This window comes from Arvicanthis niloticus, chromosome 26, assembly GCF_011762505.2.
Source record: "Arvicanthis niloticus isolate mArvNil1 chromosome 26, mArvNil1.pat.X, whole genome shotgun sequence".
In the NCBI taxonomy this organism is placed as follows: Eukaryota; Metazoa; Chordata; class Mammalia; order Rodentia; family Muridae; genus Arvicanthis; species Arvicanthis niloticus.
In genome coordinates, this window is record NC_133434.1 from 50,478 (window position 1) to 70,607 (window position 20,130).

Sequence of the window (20,130 nt, forward strand, 5' to 3'; positions counted from 1 at the left end):
TTGATTACAATAGCCTACAACATGTTGCTGAGCACACTTGATAACACCTTGGTTTAGATACCCAGGATCTTCCCTTGGGTGTGTGAGACTTAAAGGTGTGATTTAGAGATAAGACCTAAGGGTGTGACTTAAGCATGTGACTTAGAGGGGTGGCTTAGAAGTGAGATGTACAAAAGGCGAGAGGCAGACAAAAGAAATTATTAGGAACTAGGTACTTGGAGGAAGAACTTGGAACTAGGATTTAGACACTTGGATTAGACACTAGAAACTTAGAAAGAGAACTAGGAATTAGACAATTAGACACTTGAACTAGAGAACTCAGAAGAGAGTAACTTGGTACTCAAGATAGGCACTTGGAAGAAAACTTGGAACTTGGAACTGGGAAAGAGACTAGCAACTAGAACTTGGAACTGGGATTAGGATTTGAGACTTGGTGCTAAAAACTAGGGACTTGGAACTAGGGACTTGGAGAGAAGAGAGACTGAAGAATAAACAGGATTGAATCACACTCTGTCTGGTCTCCATTCTTTGAGTCTGTCCTCACACTCTCTCTTGCTGAACCCCGACCCGAGGACTGAAGTAGCTTGGGGCAGTGCGGGCTCTAACAACTTAGCCCCCAGGGCTTTTGGAAGGGCAGGTTCCAACACTGACAGAGCAGTCTGTGACATTTTGGACCCCAAATGTGGGGTAGTGCGGTTCTCAACATTTTGGCACCTAACGTGGGGCAGCTTGGGCCCCAACACTCTAAGGTTGTAAGTCTTTACCACATTGATAACATTCATGAGGTTTCTTTTAATATGGAATCTTTTATGCTTTCAAGACTAGTGGGACATGTAAAGGTTTTAGCACATTGATTACATTCATGCTTCTGTCCAATATGGGTTCTTTTATGTTTTGGAGAAAAATCTTTATAAAAAGACTTTTATTACAATAATTACATTCATAGGTTTCATTCCAATAAGGGTTCTTTTATGGTTTTGGAGACAAAAACTTTGTGAAAAGAATTTTACCATGTTAATTACATTCATACAGTTTCTCTCTAGTATGTGATCATTTATGTCTTTGGAGACTTCTCAGTTATAAATGGGTTTTTCCACACTGATTACATCACTAAGGTTTCTCTCTGGTATGGGTTCTTCTATGATATTGGAGATGACCTTTTGTGTAAAGCCTTTAACTCATTGGTTACATTCATAAGGTTTCTCTCCAGTGTGTGTTCTTTTATGACTTTGGAAATTACTATGATATGAAAAGGCTTTACCACATTGATTACATTCATAAGGTTTCTCTCCAGTATGTGTTCTTTTATGACTTTGAAGATTACTGTGATATGAAAAGGCTTTACCACATTGATTACATTCATAAGGTTTCTCTCCAGTATGTGTTCTTTTATGACTTTGGAGAGTACTGTGACATGAAAAAGCTTTACCACATTGATTACATTCATAAGGTTTCTCTCCAGTATGCATTTTTTTATGTCTTTGGAGATGACCGGGTCTTGCAAAGGCTTTACAACATTGATTACATTCATAAGGTTTCTCTCCAGTATGTGTTCTTTTATGATATTGGAGATAACTGGGTCTTGCAAAGGCTTTACAACATTGATTACATTCATAAGGTTTCTCTCCAGTATGTGTTCTTTTATGATATTGGAGATAACCGGGTCTTGCAAAGGCTTTACCACATTGTTTACATTCATAGGGTTTTTCTCCGGTATGTGTTCTCTTATGACGTTGGAGACTACTGTGACATGAAAAGGCTTTACCACATTGATTACATTCATGAGGTTTCTCTCCAGTATGTGTTCTTTTATGAAATTGGAGACAATTGGATCTTGCCAAGGCTTTATCACATTGATTACATTCATGTGGCTTGTCTCCATTATTACTTCTTTCATATCTGCAACAATAATGGGCACATGTGAAAGATTTACCACATTCATGAGCCTGATCAATCATTGTACCAATACATATAAATTTTACAGTTGGTCTAATAATAAAGAACACTCAGATCTTAAGGTTTTATCACTTTGATGTTCACAGTTGTACTTCTTCACTGTGGGTTGCTTTACCTCTTTGAAAATACCTGTGATGGTAAGAATACTACATGGCTCACATTTATAGCATCTTTTTTCTATATGAGATTTCTATATGATGTATTTCACATGTCAGAAGAAATATGGAACAACTCAGAGTATTAAAACACTGATTGCATTCTTAGATTTTTCTGTAGTGTGCATCATACCACAGCAGCACTGTGAACCAGGATGAACAAAAGAATTTACAAACTTCTAGTACCCATAGAGATTTTCTGCAGTGTGACTTTGGGGATGTTCCCAGTAAAGTCAGAAAACCAATTAATTGCAAACATCTATCATATTCAGAAAGTCTACCAAAGGTAGAATACTACATATCTTCTCATTGTTCTGAAATAGATAGAGGTACATTGTTCCTTTTAATATCCCTAGGCTCACATGTTTTCATCCATTCTGACACTTGATATACCCATTAAAAAAGAAGAATAAATGAAAGGTTTTCACACTGAATGCACACACATTGACTTTTTGTTCATTGTAGATATGATTAATGTTTCTGCAGGACAAAATTCTTGACTTTAATAAACTGACCTCACTATAAACTGAATAATTTCACTACAATAATATGAGTATCTCCAACTTTATTATGGAGTATTTGCTTATTAGAAGGTTATGGACACATGTTTATCACTATTCAATGTGCAACATCTAAATATTATGAGACTGTACAAATTGGTAGTTACACAACATAGCTCTAATGGAGATATAAATCAAATAAAGAAATCTCTTGCCAGGTGGTGGTGGTGTACACCTTTAATCCCAGCACTTGGGAGGCAGAGGCAGGTGGATTTCTGAGTTCGAGGCCAGCCTGGTCTACAGAGTGAGCTCCAGGACAGCCAGGGCTACACAGAGAAACCCTGTCTCAGGAAAAAAAAAAGAAATCTCTTAAGGCATTGTTTCCTTCTCTTCTTTCTTATAGAATTGCCTTGTAAACACAAATTAGATAACTGACATTGAGGTACATAGTTTTGGGAGAATATTATAATCATAGCTACAATAAAAGGACTGATATTTTACATACTTGCTTTCCTTTAGAGCTTCCCAATCATAGTAAAATTTCCTCACAGGCATATTTGTATTACCTTAAACATTAAAATTACCTTTCATGACTTCTAGAAGTTTGACGTTGTTCTTCAATATGATGGTCTTCCAAATTATAGCCTAAAACACAGTACTAGAAAATGAGTGATATGGTATTGGAATTAGGTAGAATCCAAGTTACTCTGAATTTTCGCAGCAATGAACCTAATTTATTCAACTCAGTATTACTTGGTCTTTATTAAAATAAGAGGTGATGATCAGTAACCAAGAAATATTTTCCCTTATTTTGAAAAGCAAAAGAAAATTCACAGTCTTACCTATAGCAGTGAGGTTCCAGTAGGTCTCCAGCATCACATCTTTGTAGAGATTCTTCTGGGAAGGATCCAGCAAATTCCACTCTTCCACAGTGAAGTTCACATGCACATCATCATATATCACTGCATCCTAATATATCACATACATGTATATAACACAAAGCCTGATACTGACATAACTACAATGTAAATGTATGCTTTCTAGACAATATAACTCTATAATTCAGGTGATTCTACCACTTATTTGCTGACACACAAATTATAATATAATCACCATGTCATTATAGAAGGAATTTGAAATATAAGGTTCACCTGTGTCACTTCTGAACCCTTTCAATAGGATATAGCCTTGCAATACAAATGGCAATTGAGAGGGATATGCAGGGGTAAACAGATCAACAGTACTGAGCACACATCTGAAAAATTAACCCAATAGAGACTTGATATACCATCATGGATACCCAGGGGCCCACACCCTCTCAAGGGACAAACAGAAGATATAGGAAGGACTCTGTGAAGGCAGGTGACCTAGAGTAGGGACTCCACTAAGTTCATAGCCATTTCATTTATAACAACTTGAAACTGGAAAGAATCCAGATGCCCCTCAACCAAAATATGAATATAGAAAATGTGGTTAATTTACAAAAGGAAAACAACTATTTAGCTATTAAATACAAGGACATCATGAATTTTGCAGGCATATGGATACACCTAGAAACTATCATTCAGAGTGAAATAACCCAGACCTAAAAGCACATGCATGTATGTACTCACCTACAAATGTATAATAACCACAAAGTAGAGGAAACCCACACTATACGTCATAGGCCCAAAGAAGCTATACAAGAAGGAAGGCCCAAATGAACATGGTTGAATCTCACTCAAAAGTGGGAATTAAGCAATCATAGGAGGCAGATGGAAGAGAAAGAACTGGATGGGAGAGCAGATAAGAAAGGGGAATCAGGGAGAACCAGGAACAGGTGTGGTGAGAGACAAGAGAGGGCCAGAGGGGGGAATATGAATCAAAATCTGCAGCTGGCTGGGGGAAGGGGTTACATTTTGGATGTGTCAGAGACCACAAATTGGAGGGTGACAAGGAGACTATGTGGTTGATCTTAGCTGAGATGCATAGCAGTTAGATATGAATGCTGAAGAAATGACATCTGCAGTCAGGCAGGACTCGCAGTGGAGTGTTAGAGACACCAACCAATTTAAAAACCTTTCTACCCCAAATTTGTCCTGTCCACAAGAATACAATCTACAACATAGATTGTGCACAGCAGCAAAAATAACTCTTTGATACCATTTTGTTGTTGTTATTGTTCTAACTTGCTATTCTGTGTTGTGATTGAATCCTCTAAGCAAAAGCATCTCAGGTAATAAATGTTTGTTGTACATGGTTCTGTCAGATCACAGTCCATCATTTTGGGAGCTTAGATTAGAAAGTGAAGGCAAAAAGCATGGATAAACCACTGTCTCCTGGCTTGTTCTCTTGCTTGGTTATTGTCTCATGCTCAGCCTGCTCTCTCATCCAGCCCAGGACCACTTGCTTAGGGATATTGCCAACCTCAGTGGGAGAGCCTTCCTAATCAATCATCAACACTATCTCTCACAGATATAGCAACCAGCCATTCAGATGAGGGCATGCCCTTGATTGAGGCTCATTGTTCAGATGATTGTAGCTCTGAAATGTTGAGAACTGAAAACAACTATGACACAGACACAGTAATAAATGAGGAAGTTGTAACAACCCAAAACCAATGAGCTAACCATATCAATTACAGGAGGCCATGCCATGACAAGAGGGAGTTGGAGTTGTGGCAGAGCAAGGACAAAATAGGGAGGGCAACTGGCTGAGAGCAGGGAAGAAAACACTGGAATGGGGAGCTCAGAGGCTGTGCTGACCTGGGCTGAGTGTCTTTAACCCTGGGTTACCAAGGAAGTGTAACCAAAGAGGTGGCTAAAACTGCTGGAAGGTGAAGAGAGAAGCACATTGCCCCATAGTCCTGAAAAAAAAAAAAAAAACACCCCTAAAGGACAGGAGCTCTGATCCAAGGAAGATATTTTAAATTTGTTAGAATCAGTGTCATCTTATGACAGCTCCAAGTTCAAAACTACAAAGTCACATATGACCTGGGCAGAGGGTAGTTCAGGAGGTGGAAAATGAGGTCATTGTCTTTCCACCCTGTAAAACAAGGTAGGGAGAAGCCTGATTTTGCCTTGGATGCTGTCTCGAAGAGCTCTCTATCATGAACTATTCAATGGGTCTAGGTCCTGTTGTTAAGAATTTAACCCAAGGTGTAGAGCTAGTAACTAAATTGATTACGGTGGAGTCTGTTTCATTTCCTCAGAGAAAAACAAAGTGCCACACACAAAATAGACAGCCACAAGGGGGCAGTAAAGGCTACCCAGCAGATTCTTCTACTGAGACAGAGGAGAAAATGAAGACAGGATGGCAGCAGTGAGTTCTGTAACAGGGCTTCAAGTCTTTTCCAACCTTCCCAGAAATTAAGACCAGAAGCAAACGGTCCAGTATACCAGGCTCTGGAACATCTTTGAAGCACTTGAGGGCTATAACTCTTCAGCATACCCATTGTAGCAGGGTTCCATGTTCAATTTAGTCATCTCCCTCCACATATACTCAAGAAAAATATGAAAACCAAGCCACACAGACACAAATCTGGCAGAAAAGCCACTGACAAAGAATGGTGCATCTTAAACACTGGCCTTTCAATCCCATAGTTGAGAGTCCTGAGGGTCTTATGGTTCCAGTCAATGCACTAAGATGTTATATCCAAGTCACAGAGATCCCAAAGACTAACAAGGAACCTATTGCAATGCAAACATATGGAGGTCTTTATTATGAGCTCTGTAATAAGGATTCTCACCAGTCAACCTCAGATGAGACTGAAATTTTAAGACCAAGTCTAGGGGTGCTAGGTATTTATTGCAGTTACAGCAAGATTGGGACATTAACATACAGGTCAGCAACTTATTATTTTAAAAACTTCATGTCTGGCATAATCTGCAGGAACTAATCAAGGGGGCAAAACCATCTGACAACCATGATGGGTAGACTAACTTTGTTTCTGTAAAGTGTATTAGTTATCTATATGTAGCTTAACCCTGCAGTTGTACCTTGACTGGCTGTTGACAAGGGAGGTTTGTCATAGGATGTTTGTTCAAGTGGACTTTGTGCACTCTCAAAAAAAGAGTTGACTAGACTTTACAGATTCATCTTTGTGCCCGAGGTCCTTATTATTGAAAGATACTCCTGTTCAACCACAAGCCATGGCAGTAAAAAAGGTATCCTGTCCAAAGACCTACCTCACTATCTGCTACTGCAGATCCTAATATCAGTTGCACTTACTTTGAGACAGAATACAAGTGGAAGTTGCCTGTCCCCCTGTGCATCATCTTATAGATAAGATAGACAATCCCCACCTAACCTTCCTTTCCTGCATCATCCCTGTGTCTCAGCCCCACTTGGACAGACAGTCCTGGTTCAACCACATGCTTTACCTGCCAGGACACAAGGTAGGCTTTCTAGAGATCTACCACACTATTTGTTATCCCAGATGCAATGATCACAGTTTCCCCTAGCACTGTACTAATACCAGAGGCAGCTTTACCTCTGTCCTGACTATGTCTCCTTGTGGATTGCTAAGATCATCTCTTCAGTCCCACCTCTTCGCTCTGCTCCCAACATTAGCAAGCATTGCCTCTTGAGCATACCACCAAACATGTCAGTAAAAGAGGCAACAGTCAGGCAACTTTCTCTGTAAACCCAAACATCAAACAGTGACCCAGGAATAAAACTCCCACCCAAGCAAGACAAATCTAGAAAACAGTACCTAAATCAATAATCACTTCAAACCCAGAGGCCTAGACACCAGCATAGGAATATAATGAATAATAACCAGGAAAATATGTCAACCTATCCTATCACAGCAGGTCCTGAGAAATGAAAACATGGAACAGATAATGGTACAAAAGAGGCTGTTTGGGGGCAGGGAGATGAGTGAGAACCTGGGGAAGGGATAGAGGCAAAGAAGAGGATCTGCAGATAGGCACAGAGACAGAGATAAGAGAGAGCCCTGAGAGTAAAGAAAGAGAATAGAGAGGGGGCATGTGCAGAGAACAGAGACAGGGAAGAAACAGAGAGAGCTGCTGTAGCTGGTGGTCCGTGTATATAAAGCACACCTGACAACAAGAGCAGGTGATAGAGGCAAAGACTGACTTAAGCAGTTGCTAAATCCCTGAGAGGAGGCCATTGAAATTGTTGTGTACTGACAACCACAGAGGTAAGACTCCCCCACAGAACAGGCAATGAAGAGAGAGTCTCAGACATTATAGATGAATAGGACAAAATGGATACGTTGGTCAAAAAAAAGTGGATTCTAAACATTTCCTGGCCCTAAACAACCAGGAATTCTAAAACATATGAGAGGGGAAAAACTACAGATGACTGGAATAACAGAAGAATATCAGCCAAAAGGTCTAGAAAATATTTTTAATTAAATCATAAAGGAAAATTGTTCTAAACCAAAGAAGATGCCTCTTAATGAACAAGAAGCATCCAAAACACCAAACAGATCAGAGGGGAAAAAAAGTCCCTTTACGCCGGGCAGTGGTGGCGCACGCCTTTAATCCCAGCACTTGGGAGGCAGAGACAGGCGGATTTCTGAGTTCGAGGCCAGCCTGGTCTACAGAGTGAGTTCCAGGATAGCCAGGACTACACAGAGAAACCCTGTCTCGAAAAACCAAAAAAAAAAAAAAAAGTCCCTTTACCACATAATAAACACTAAACAAAAAAGCAATATAAAAACTGCAACAGAAAAAAATTAGCAAAACTAAACAAACAAAACAAAAACAAGTAATGTATGAAAGTACTGCAAATTCAAAAAAATCACACGTTTCTATAAGAAAGCAACTGGTCTGAATGTTTTGGGCAGATTCACCATGATAGTGATGTTACTCAGAGGTCACACCCTGATCAAACAAGTGAGAATCATCACCAGGGATGTCATAGGTGGTCACATCTGGCTTATCCTTCCCATGCAGCCCCAGAGAGGACCCAACACCCCAGCTCCCACTGCTCAGCCACCTGCCCCTACCCATTGTGGGCAGTGATACTATGCTCACCATGAGTCAATTTCAGAGCTTCCCTGAGGTCTCCACAAAGCACCCGACAGCAGAGCTGAGAGCAAGGCACAGATGACCATTCAAGCTTGTACGGCCACTGAGAGCTTGCAGAATGGCACCTAGAAGAACCGCCTCCTTGTCTGATTGGCAGGTTTGCCTGTGAGTCACGATTGGCCAGTGAGTCTTACCACTCCTCAAGGGTAAAGTGTGCTTCTGGACCAGGGTCAGACCTTTTCCAAATCTCAGGAGTAGAAACAAATTACCATTTGTTTCTGTCTTTAAAAAAAGAATCTCACCCACCAAGCTCTGGGGGAGAACCCAGCATTTCAGCTCTATCTGTTCAGCTGACTGCTCCACCCCTCTGAGAGCAATGATCCTACACTTACCAGGACCTGAATCCAGACCTTACATGAGCTTCCCTCACAGCACTTGCTTTTTACTTCCTGTAATCAAGGTGAATAGCTTTTATAGACAATATATGCTCCTCCCCACAGTAGGCCCGACACACTATAAATGTGGCTGCTTGGTCCTTCCTCTCTTTTGATCTCTTGCTCTCTTGCCCTCTCTTTCTCTTAGGCTCTTCCCTTCCCCCCTCTCTCTCCACATGCTCATGTCTGGCCTCTACTTCTCTACTCTCTGCCTCTCTCTGCCTCTACTACCCTCTTAACTCCCCTCCCCATGTCCTGAATAAACTATATTCTATACTATACTGTCTTGTGGTGGGTTGTTCCTGGGGAAGAGGTGTCTCAGCATGAGGCATGGTCCCTCTGGGGGAAGAAATATCTCAGCAGGAGGCATGAGCCTGCTGAGACAACACCTTCCCCCACACCTTCCTACATACCCATAGAATACATCCCTCCCTCTCTCTAAAGAGAGGTAGCTATGGGGAGGAGCATACCTGGCTGTCACCATGTAACTGTGAGGTAGAGTTCTAGACTGAATGCTAACACCATTAACATTAAAGAGGGATTTTAGGAAACAAGAGTCTTGTTTTGTGGCTTCATGCTGGGCTCAGGGAAACTGCATCTCCCTTTCACCAGATGATAGGTATCAATCAACCCTAAAGAAAAGCCAGAAAGAAAGGAAGGTAATGTAAATTAGAAAGGAGGGAATAAAATTATCTTTATTTGTGGATGATATGATAGTAAGCACAAGTGAACCAAAACTTTCCAAAGGCAATTCCCAGATCTGATAAACACTTTCAGCAAATTTGTTGAATACATGATTAACTAAAAAAGAAAAAGAAAACCTAGTGGCCTTTGTATGTACAAGTGAGTTTGCAAGTGCAAACAAAATAGACATCATAAAGTTTCAAAGGACTGTTGACACTTGTCACATTTTTTCCACATAATAAATAACCTTGAGTAACTCAATGTAAGTGTATTGGGTAAGATCATACAAATTATTTGTCATCACAGATTATTTTTTATATTATTGAAGGTGCTCAAAGACTACTGTAATATACAAAGTCTTTAATAGATTGATTACTTACTAAAGAGTTTAGTCTTCTATAAAGATATCAGAAAGTACAAGACTTTTACACATTGACTACAGTGAAGGACACCTCGGGAATTGGAAGCAGCTATCCTCATTCCTGCGCTGGAGAACCAGTCGACTGACGGAGCTAGCTGAATTCCGAAGTGAAACAAAGTAACACATTTTTGCACAGTAACAAAAATGGGGCAAGAAATAAGTAAGCAGAAACAGATGAAAAAGGTTTTAAAGATACAAGGAGTAAATTGAAGGCTGCTCTGAGTCAAGAGAGCCAGCCAGACAGATAAAGGTTATAGTAACGAAAACGGGGCAAGAAATAAGTAAGCAGAAACAGATGAAAAAGGCTTTAAAGAAGTGAGGAGTAAATTGCAGACTGTTCTGAGTCAAGAGAGCCAAACAGATAAATAGATAAAGGTTATAGTAACGAAAATGGGGCAAGAAATAAGTAAGCAGAAACAGATGAAAAAGGTTTTAAAGACTCGAGGAGCAAATTGCAGGCTGCTCTGAGTCAAGAGAGCCAAATAGATAAATAAATAAATAAATAAATAAATAAATAAATAGAAGGCTGCTCTAGGCAGAGAGCTGAGCAGAATGATAAGGTTAATTGATTTAACTTTTAAAATGGGTGTGATTCTGAGTTGTATAGTTATATTTTTCTGGATAAAAACTCAATGTAAAGGTTTTTCTGGTTACTGGCTTAAGGAAAGGCTGATTTGGAAAAAAAGTTTTTTTCTATGTGTTTTCTGAAGAGATCATTAAGGTAGTAGTTATGTCTTCCAGAATTATATGGATCAGACATGACAGAGGTAGACCTCCAGAAGACTAGATTCCAGAGAATCGAACAAAATAATTATCTTGATACTAAAACTTGTTTTGAGATTTGTATATTACAGAATACACAGCCTTGGTGAATGAATCTTCTTATCACCTGCATGTTCACTGATGCCCTGGACTTCCAGCAGGATGCAGTTAACACAGACATCAGAAGCTTACCAATTTACCCTTCCCCTCATCCCTCTTCTAATAGCTCAACGCCCATGTTTAGCTTGAAGAAGTTAATGAGGAGTCGGTGCCTCAATTCCCTGGACTTGGGGACTGAGGTGGTTAGTATTAGGCTGTCTTTCTAGGGAAAAGTAATGGTTTTATTGGAACAGGAAAGAAGAGCTAAAATTGATTACACAGCCATAATCTATTGGTAGAAATCTTTATAATTGTTACTAAGCTGATACAAATTCAAGGATTTCATTGGTATAATTTCTTCTATTGAAAATTTGTGGGTACAAGGCTTAGACCTTTTACTTCTCCAACAGGGGAAGCTGTGTGTTGCCTTAAAGAGTGTTGCTTTTATATCAACTATTTAGGCATTAAGTCTCTTGTTGCTTGGGTTCATGCTGTTCAACAAACTGATGGCTTTTGTACAACAACAGATAGATGCTATTCAAATGAAGCCCACACAGGTCCAATATTACAGGTTGGAAGTAGGGGACTCAGAAACCTCTGTCATCAAGACTAACGAGGATTAACCCCTAACTTACGTGCTAAGCCGGATAGCCAATGACGGGTAAGAGAGCACTTCAAGACCCTTGTCCCTAAAAAGGGAGGCCTCACCATCTTAAGTGAGGCTGGGGTCTTTGTTCCGACCTAGGACAGGCACGGTTTCTGTAAGTTTGTCCAGCCTTCCCTTTTGAAAAAAATTTAAAAAGGGGGACCTGTTGGGAGCCGACTTTAGAAGAAAGCAGCTAGATCAACTTTGCAGCCATCTGGAACCATATACCCTGATGAGAGACTTGGTTTGCAATAGCCTACAACAGCTGAGCACACTCTGACAAACATGTTGTTTATCCCACACAGCTTGTTTTGCTGTTTAATGACCCCAGCTGAAACATCTTGTTTATCCCACATAGCTTGTTTTACTGTTTAGTGACTGCAGCTGTATGGTGCACGTGGTAAAGTGTCTTCACCTGTGTTCTCCTGCTTGTGCTTATAAATACCCCAGATTTCCTTTCAATAAATGAGACGGGACAAGACTTAAGACCTGACCCACACACCCTGTCTTGTCTCCATTCTTTGTGTCTCTTGCCTCTGCAGCCCCACTCTCTCTTTTGACCAGAGCACTTAGCCAAAAAGCGTGGGGCAGTGTAGACCCCAACATTTTTGACCCCCAACGTGGGGTAGTGCGGGCATCAACATTATTCATGTTTTATTCTTCAAAATAAAATGCTTGTTCCTAACCACAAAAAAAAAAAAAAAAATGGGTGTGATAGGCTAGACTATAAAACCTACATTCTGTATCATTTGATATAGAGTAACAACTGAAGGAAATACTGATTGGTGGGAAATGTAGCTGTAACTTGGCCCTGATATGTGTGGTTTTCAAGTTTGGAACCTATATAACTTTCAGGCTCAGGGTGAGGGTGGGGTGGGGTGATGCACCTAAACTTCTGAGTATATTTTTTTGGTCCTGATTAATCAGTACTGAATTGACTACAAAAAATTCTTATCATTCTTACATTGTCCTGGTGTTTGAATTGTGTTGGATCTTAGTGGACCCCATAACATAAAGGCTTTACCAGATTGCTCACATTCATACAGTTTCTCTCTAGCATGCATAGTTTGATAATGATGAAGTCTATAGAGATGTGCAAAGGCTTCATTATACTAAATATATTTATAATGTTTTTCTTTAGTACATTACTATTTCTTGATAAGACTACAGAATTGTGCAAAGGCTTGGCCATATTAAATACACTCACAGGTTGTCTTAGCATTTTCATTGCTATGAAGAGACTTCATAAATAAAGCAACTCTTATAAAAACAAATATTTAATTGCAGCTGGATAACAGTTTCCGAGATTTAATCTATTTTCATCATTGTAGGAAGCATGGCAGGCATGCAAGAAGACATAATGCTGGCAAAGAAGCTGAGAGTTCTGCTTCTTGATCTGAAGGTAGCCAGGAAGAGACAAGATGTCTTCCAGGGAGCTAGTAGGAGGGTCCATTCAGCACTGGGTGGAACCTCAAAGTCCACCCCCATAGAGATGTACTTCCTCCAACAAAGCATATGTTGTTCCTCCACATCTCATAATAGTGCCACTCCCTGAGCCAAGCATATTTACACTACTGTATTTCACTGCCTGGCCCCTTTATGCTTGTTCAAACACATGAGCATATGGGGACCATGTTTAAAAATAACATAATTCAAAATACATGAGGTTCAAATTAAAAACTCCCCATCATCTATAGCATTCTCAAGATGCACAATACTTTCTCTTTGGCTGTTTTTATTCCCTGAAACTGTTTTCCTGAACAGGTACCCCACAGCTCTGGAATCTCAAAATATTAGGGTTTCAAAGGTAACTTCAATATTACAGCTTTTTGTTCCAGTATTTGTGATCCATACATGATCATCTGCGTTCCTCAAAAGAGATTGGGTCACTTCACCAGCTCTTCCCTCTGTAGCATTCTAGCTTCTGGCTGACTCTGCTCTACTGCTGCTGCTGTTCTTTCTGCTCATCTCATGGGACTGACATCTTCAATATGCTGGGTTCTTCTGCTGCAACTAGTATTCACTGTGTTCCTCTCATATACTTCCTTCATGGTGCCAAGCCTTAGCTGCTCTGCCTGATAGATTCTTTTATGCCTTCAAAACCAATACCACCTGGGTGATTCTCACACATGATCAACTCCAGGTGCACAACAAGGTACAACCTTGGCTATCTCTGGAACACAGCATTTTGTCCTCTCAGAAAACACTTCCGAGAAGATTTCACCTAAGTGATGCTGGTTTCTTCTTCATCACCACCAATTTTCTAACTACAGCCAACCAGCATCAAGTGTCTCAGTAGTCTCTTCTATTCTTTCCTCTAAAAGCAGAGCCAAATGGACAAAGCTCCTGAGTTCTTCTGCTTGCTGGGGCTGGAACATGGCTCCTTCTATTACACCATCACCAGCTTTCTAATTTCAACAACTTTACTGCCTAAGCTCTGCTGTTCTTGAACTTGCTCTGTAGATGAACCTTGAACTCAAATATCTGCATGTCTCCTGAATGCTGGGATAAAAGGTGTGTAACGCTTTGCCTGTACCTAAACTTTTCTTTATTTAAAACGTGTTCTGTACCAGTATGACCTGAATCACAGATCTGCTTGATCTCCTGCTAGATCTCCTGGGATTTAAAGCATATACCACCATGCTTGTACTGAAGTATTTTGTTTTGGACCTTAAAATAAAAACCAAGAATAGTAATCACGTTCCATCAATGGTTAGTTTCACACATACTGGTGACCCTTGTGTCCACATGAAAACAATAACCAGGTGATAATAATGCCCAACCGGATACAGTTCTCCTTCCTACAAGTCTGGGGGTGTGTCCACAGGTCCAACAGCCAAGGTACCTAGAAACAGCACTGGTCATGCCCCTGCCTCAGATTCAAAGGTGTCGCCTCCTGTCTACAGTCAGCCCAAGGCTTCCGCTTCCACCCACCCCCAGCCCGCCTGCCATGGTACCTGGAAGCTCTGGTCATTCCCCCATTTCTGGCGGCAGTGGCTGCGTGATGGGTGATCGGATGGCATAGCAGAGTCTGTGACGTCAGAAGGAGCTCACCAAAGCCACCACGACCTTGGTGCTGCTCCCAGATCGGGGCGGCGGCTGGGGGCTAGTAGTGCTGTCTCCAAACACTGCGCTTGTAGGCTGGTCCCAATCCTTCATGGGAAATGTAGTCTCTGGCCGGCCACCATCTTAGGTTGAGTTCTCTGCGCATGCGCAGGTAGTTCTCAGTCCTCCATCTTGGCCTGAGGCCTCATGGGTAATGTAGTCTCGAACCAACCACCTTCTCTGTGTAGCACTGGCTGTCCTGAAACTCTCTCTGTAGACTCAGAAATCCTCCTGCCTCTGCCTCCCAAGTGCTGAGATTAAAGGCATGCACCACCACTGCCTGGCTATGCCTGTCTTCCTAATGTATACTATAAAAGACTAAAGGGTTTGGACACATGTGCTGCAGAGTCAAAGAAATTACACATGTTTCTAAAAGAAAGCAACTGGTCCAAATGTTTTGGGCAGATTCAGAATCAGCCATGATAGTGACATTACTCAGAGGTCACTTCCTGATCTAACACGTGAAGGACATCCCTAGGAACCTCACAGGTGGTTACATCTGGCTGATGCTTCCCATGCAGACCCAGAGCACCCAACACACAACAAGGCACAGATGACCATTCAAGCCTGTACAGGCACAGAAAACTTGCAAGATAACACCAGGAAGAACCTGCCTCCTTGTCTGATTGGCAGGTCTGCCTGGAAGCCTTGATTGGCCAGTGAGTCTTACCACTCTTCAAGGTTAAAGTGTGCTTCCAGACCAGGGTCAGACTTTTCCAGATGTCAGGAGTGGTTTGCACTTCATTAGCTTTTGTTTCTGTCTTCTAAGAGGAATCTTACTCCACCCAGCTCTGGGGGAGAACCCAGCATTCCAGCTCTGGCTGTTCAGCTGCCTGCTCCTCCCCTCTGAGAGCAATGATCCTACACTCACCAGAACCTGACTCCAGACCTTACCTGAGCTTTCCTCACAGCACTTGCCTTCTTCTTCCTGTAATCAAGGTGAACAGCTTCCATAGCCCATTACTCAAGGTGCAGTGGAGGTATCAATCTGACCCACAAGTAGAAGGATGCCCTGGTTATTTCTTAGCATTCTGTCTAAACTCCACCCCAGTTACCTGGCAACAGCCAGGTAGGCCTGACCCACTATAAATGTGGCTGCTTGTCCCTTTGTCTCTCTGTTGATCTCTTGCTCTCTCTTTCTCTTGCCCTCATAGGCTCTTCCCTTTCCCCCTCTCTCCTCACATGCTCATGCCTGGCCTCTACTTCTCTACTCTCTGCCTCTTTCTCTGCCTCTCTCTGCCTCTACTACCCTCTTAACTCTCCTCCCCATGTCCTGAATAAACTATATTCTATACTATACTGTCTTGTGGTGGGTTGCTCCTGGGGAAGAGCTGTCTCAGCATGAGGCATGGTCCCTCCAGGGAAAGAAATATCTCAGCAGGAGGCATGAGCCTGCTGACACATCCCCTTCACCTACACCTCCCCACACACCCATAGAACATATTCCATCTGTCTTTAAAGAGAGGTAACTATGGGGAATAATAATCATAAAATACAGGAAACCCACACTACATTCCATAGACACAAAGAAACTAAACAAGAAGGAAGGCTAAAATGAGCACAGTTGAATCTCACTCAGAAGGGGGAATAAAGCAATCATAGGAGGCAGATGGAAGAGAGAGAACTGGATGGGAGAGCAGATAAGAAAGGGGAATTGAGGAGAACCAGCAATAGGTGTGGCAAGAGACAAAAGAGGGCCAGAGGGGGAAAATGAATCAAATTCTGCAGCTGACTGGGGGGAGGGGGTACATTTAAGATGTGCCAGAGACCATGAATAGGTAGGTACCAAGGAGTCTAAGGTTGATCTTAGCTGAGGTGTATAGCAGTTAGCTATTGAAGACCCCCATACTCGGGAGATCCTTCCTCAAGTCTCAGGAGATCACGACCACCCAAAGATCACAAGAAACCATACCTGGATGCAATCAGCAGAGGCTTTATTAGGGAAGTTAGCCAGTGGTCAAAATGACAAGCTCTTTAGCTCCAAGAGCAAGGTTTTGGCCCAGAGTGGTGGGTTAAAGGGTCTTTTTTAGCATGGGGTGGGGGAAGGACTTTTGATGTTGACTGGCAGACAGAAGAGATTTTTGACTTGACTATTATTTTTAAAATTAAAGCTATTATTTTTCAGGAAGGACCAGGGTCATATCCTTATCAATAGCCATACATTACTCTGTGGTAGAACCTGGTCCAAGATCCACCACCATGGGTGAGAAAGAGAAAGCCAGGCTCCTGAGCCCTGGCCCTCTGCAAAACAAGACACAAACCAAACTGGAAGATTAATCACCTTTTCTTTTCATATAACCCTGCCAGTCTAATGGGACTGGAAGAGTCGTTAATGTTTTTCCATCAGCCTACCTGGGATGATTGCCAGCAGCTTTTACAGGTTCTCTTTACCACAAAAGAAAGAGAAAAGATCCTGTTAGAAGCCTCCCTTAACCGAACAGACTGAGACTTCAACACAGCTACAGGTAGGGAGTGGCTGACAGTTTACCCTGCCGGGCTCTGGTGACAGGTAAGAAGTTACAGCATATAGAGAGAGGGATTACAAAATTATACCCTGCAGGATTTAGTTAAAGAGACAGAAAAAATATATTACAAAAGAGAGACTGAAGACTAGAATACTGGCCACAGTTGTAAGAGATAGAGAGAGAAAAAGGGCAGGGTCTAGACAGGGAATCTGGGCAACAGAAGATCAAGACCAAATGAGAACAGAGAGATGCAAAGACATCTGTTAGAAAAAGATCAGTGTGCCTACACTGGGCAGAAACAATATTCTTGGACTACTTTACAAACTGTTGATCTGGGGAAGAGACAAGTGTCTCATTTCTGTTATTCCTGAGTGCCCTATGCCTTTGTTAGAGAGAGACAAAATTAAAGTTTACTCAGACAAGACCAGGGGTCTTGAGAGAACCCCCACCTCTATGATATTGGCCTTAAAACTAAAAGATGAGTACCAGCTTCATGAGCTTCCAGAACAGCAAGAAGCCCCGGCATTAATAAATGGTTAACAGAATTTCCAAAAGCATGGACTAAAACCAGTGCCTCCTCTGTTAGAGTTCGGCAGTACCCAATGAATCATGAAGCCAGAGAAACATTCTGGTTCCTTGCTAGTCACTGTAGAACACCCCCCTGCTACTGGTAAAAAAGCCAGACACTACATTTGATTACACTTAAAGGCCTACAAAGAACTAAGACAAATGAGAGTTTCTAGACACTGCTGGCTTTTACAAAGATGTTGGTAAGTTGACTCTGAGACAACAAACAACTGTTGTGAAACCCCACTCCCTTGAGAACATTATCTGGCAGCCCCCTGACCGATAGATGACTAATGCCCAGATGAAAGGGTGATCTTTGCCTCCCTGGCCATCCTGAATCCTGCCACCTTACTGCCTGAAGCTGATGACTCTGCTCCTGTCCACCGATGCCTTGACATCCTGCTAGAAGAAACAAGTCCTAGAAGTGACCTAAGGGACCAGCCCTGGCCAGGAAGCCCAAACTGGTATACTGATAGAAGCAACTTCATGGTTGAAGGTAAGCAAATGGCGGGAGTGGCAGTAGTAGACAGAAAGCAAGTGATTTGGACCAGCAACCTGCCAGAAAAGACATTGACAACAGATATGCTTTTGCCACTGCCAATATTCACAGGACAATTTACAGACAGAGGGGACTGCTAAAAAGTCATTGTCCTAGACATCAGAAAACCCAGAATACTGTTGCTGAAAAAAAATCAGGTGACTGCTAAAAAGACTGCTCAAAGAGCTATGATCCTGACTGTTGAAAGTCCTAGAAAATATCTTGATGTCCATGTTAAAAATAGTCCTTCCACAGAGAGAAGGACAAAGATATGTGACAAATTTACATTGTTTAGCTCACCTAAGAGCTAAACATCTGAAGAACTTGATAAAGTCCTCTCAATTTTATGTGGTGAACTTATCTGATGTAGCTAAAACAGTAATAAAAAACTGTGAGGCCTGTGCCCTGACTAATGCTGGGTATTCAAGATATACCCAGGAAGAAGACTTCAAAGAGATAGACCTGGGGCCTAATGAGAAGTAGACTTCATGAAAGTCAAACCTGCTAAATATGATAACAAATACTTGTTAGTCTTTATAGATACATTTTCAGGCTAGATAAAAGCCTTTCCTACAAAGACTGAGACTGCCAACATGGTGACTAAGAAGATCTTAGAAAAAAACTTCCCCAGGTATAGAATACCCAAGATAATTGGGTCTGACAATAGACCTGCCTTTGTTGCCCAGGTAAGTCAGGGACTGACCACCTAGCTAGAGATTAATTAAAAATTACATTGTGCTTACAGACCCCAGAGCTCAGGACAGGTATAAAAGATAAATAAAACTATTATTAGCCTTAAAGACTGGCTGGAGATGACTGGACAGCCCTCCTTCCTTTTGCCTTGTTCTGGGTTATGATTTAAGTTAACACCTTATAAGATTTTATGTTGGGGGGGGGGGCTGGGGAGATGGCTCAGTGGTTAAGAGCACTGGCTGTTCTTCCAGAGGTCCTGAGTTCAATTCCCAGCAACCACATGGTGGCTCACAACCATCTGTAATGGGATCTGATGCCCTCTTCTGGTATGTCTGAAAACAGCTACAGTGTACTCATATAAAATAAATAAATCTTTAAAAAAAAGATTTTATGTGGGAGGTCTCTGTCACTAACTGAGATAGATAGAATATATGATTCTGATGTTGTTCTTTCTAAATTCCTATTTGTCCACATGAAAACACCTGAGGTGGTCCGACATGAGGTCTGAGAGCAGTTAAAGAAGCTTATGAGACTGGAAACCTGAATGTGCCTCATCAGTTCCAGATTAAAGATGCTGTTCTCATCTGCCACCACCAGGTTGAAAACCTTGAGCCTCACTAAAAAAGACCATACCTGGTGCTCCTGACCACCCCCACAGATGAAAGTCGAAGACATCTCTAAATAGATTAGTTACCTTTCTTAGAGAAAAAATAAGTGCTGTTCAGATTTTGATGTTATGCAAACAATATCATACTTTACGGGGTCATAAAAATCCAGATTATAAAGATACTAAAATGAATTCTATGATTAGAATATCTACATCAGCAGAAATGGGGAAATGAAAGAGTTAAAAAAAAATTAAACCTTCCACAGATGGAGTCAAAAGTGCAGATCAGCTTGTTCTGCACTCTGGGTCCTAGGAAACTAGCTATTTACAAGACAAGATTGATTGAATAGGGTTTGAGCTGGGAGTTCAGGTCAGCATGCCCGTGCACACTGGACACCAGGAACAGAGATAGGGTTTCATGCCCATGCACCCTGGATACCAGAAACAGAACTGACCACAAGATAGGGTTTTGTGCCTGTGCACCCTGGATACCAGGAACCAAAAGACAAATTGGACAGGG

The 20,130-nt window shown here is 41.5% G+C and overlaps 1 protein-coding gene across 1 annotated transcript; it reads right to left on the reverse strand.

Annotated features, from left to right (window-relative positions):
• Positions 1-786: 786 nt before the first annotated feature.
• LOC143438913 (uncharacterized) lies at positions 787-14,572 on the reverse strand. The gene is made up of 4 exons (XM_076924559.1): positions 8,596-14,572; positions 3,454-3,580; positions 3,196-3,256; positions 787-1,899 (listed from the first exon to the last, which is right to left on the reverse strand). The coding sequence occupies exons 1-4, from the start codon at positions 8,596-8,598 to the stop codon at positions 1,179-1,181; spliced, it is 912 nt and encodes a 303-aa protein (XP_076780674.1). The 5' UTR covers positions 8,599-14,572; the 3' UTR covers positions 787-1,178.
• Between the last annotated feature and the right edge of the window lie 5,558 nt (positions 14,573-20,130).

Coding starts and splice junctions, on each gene's coding strand:
- LOC143438913 (XM_076924559.1), bottom strand. Junction 3,257..3,453: donor CTGGAACCTCACTGCTATAG/GTAAGACTGTGA, acceptor ACTGTGTTTTAG/GCTATAATTTGGAAGACCAT. Junction 1,900..3,195: donor ACTTCTAGAAGTCATGAAAG/GTAATTTTAATG, acceptor TTATTGTTGCAG/ATATGAAAGAAGTAATAATG.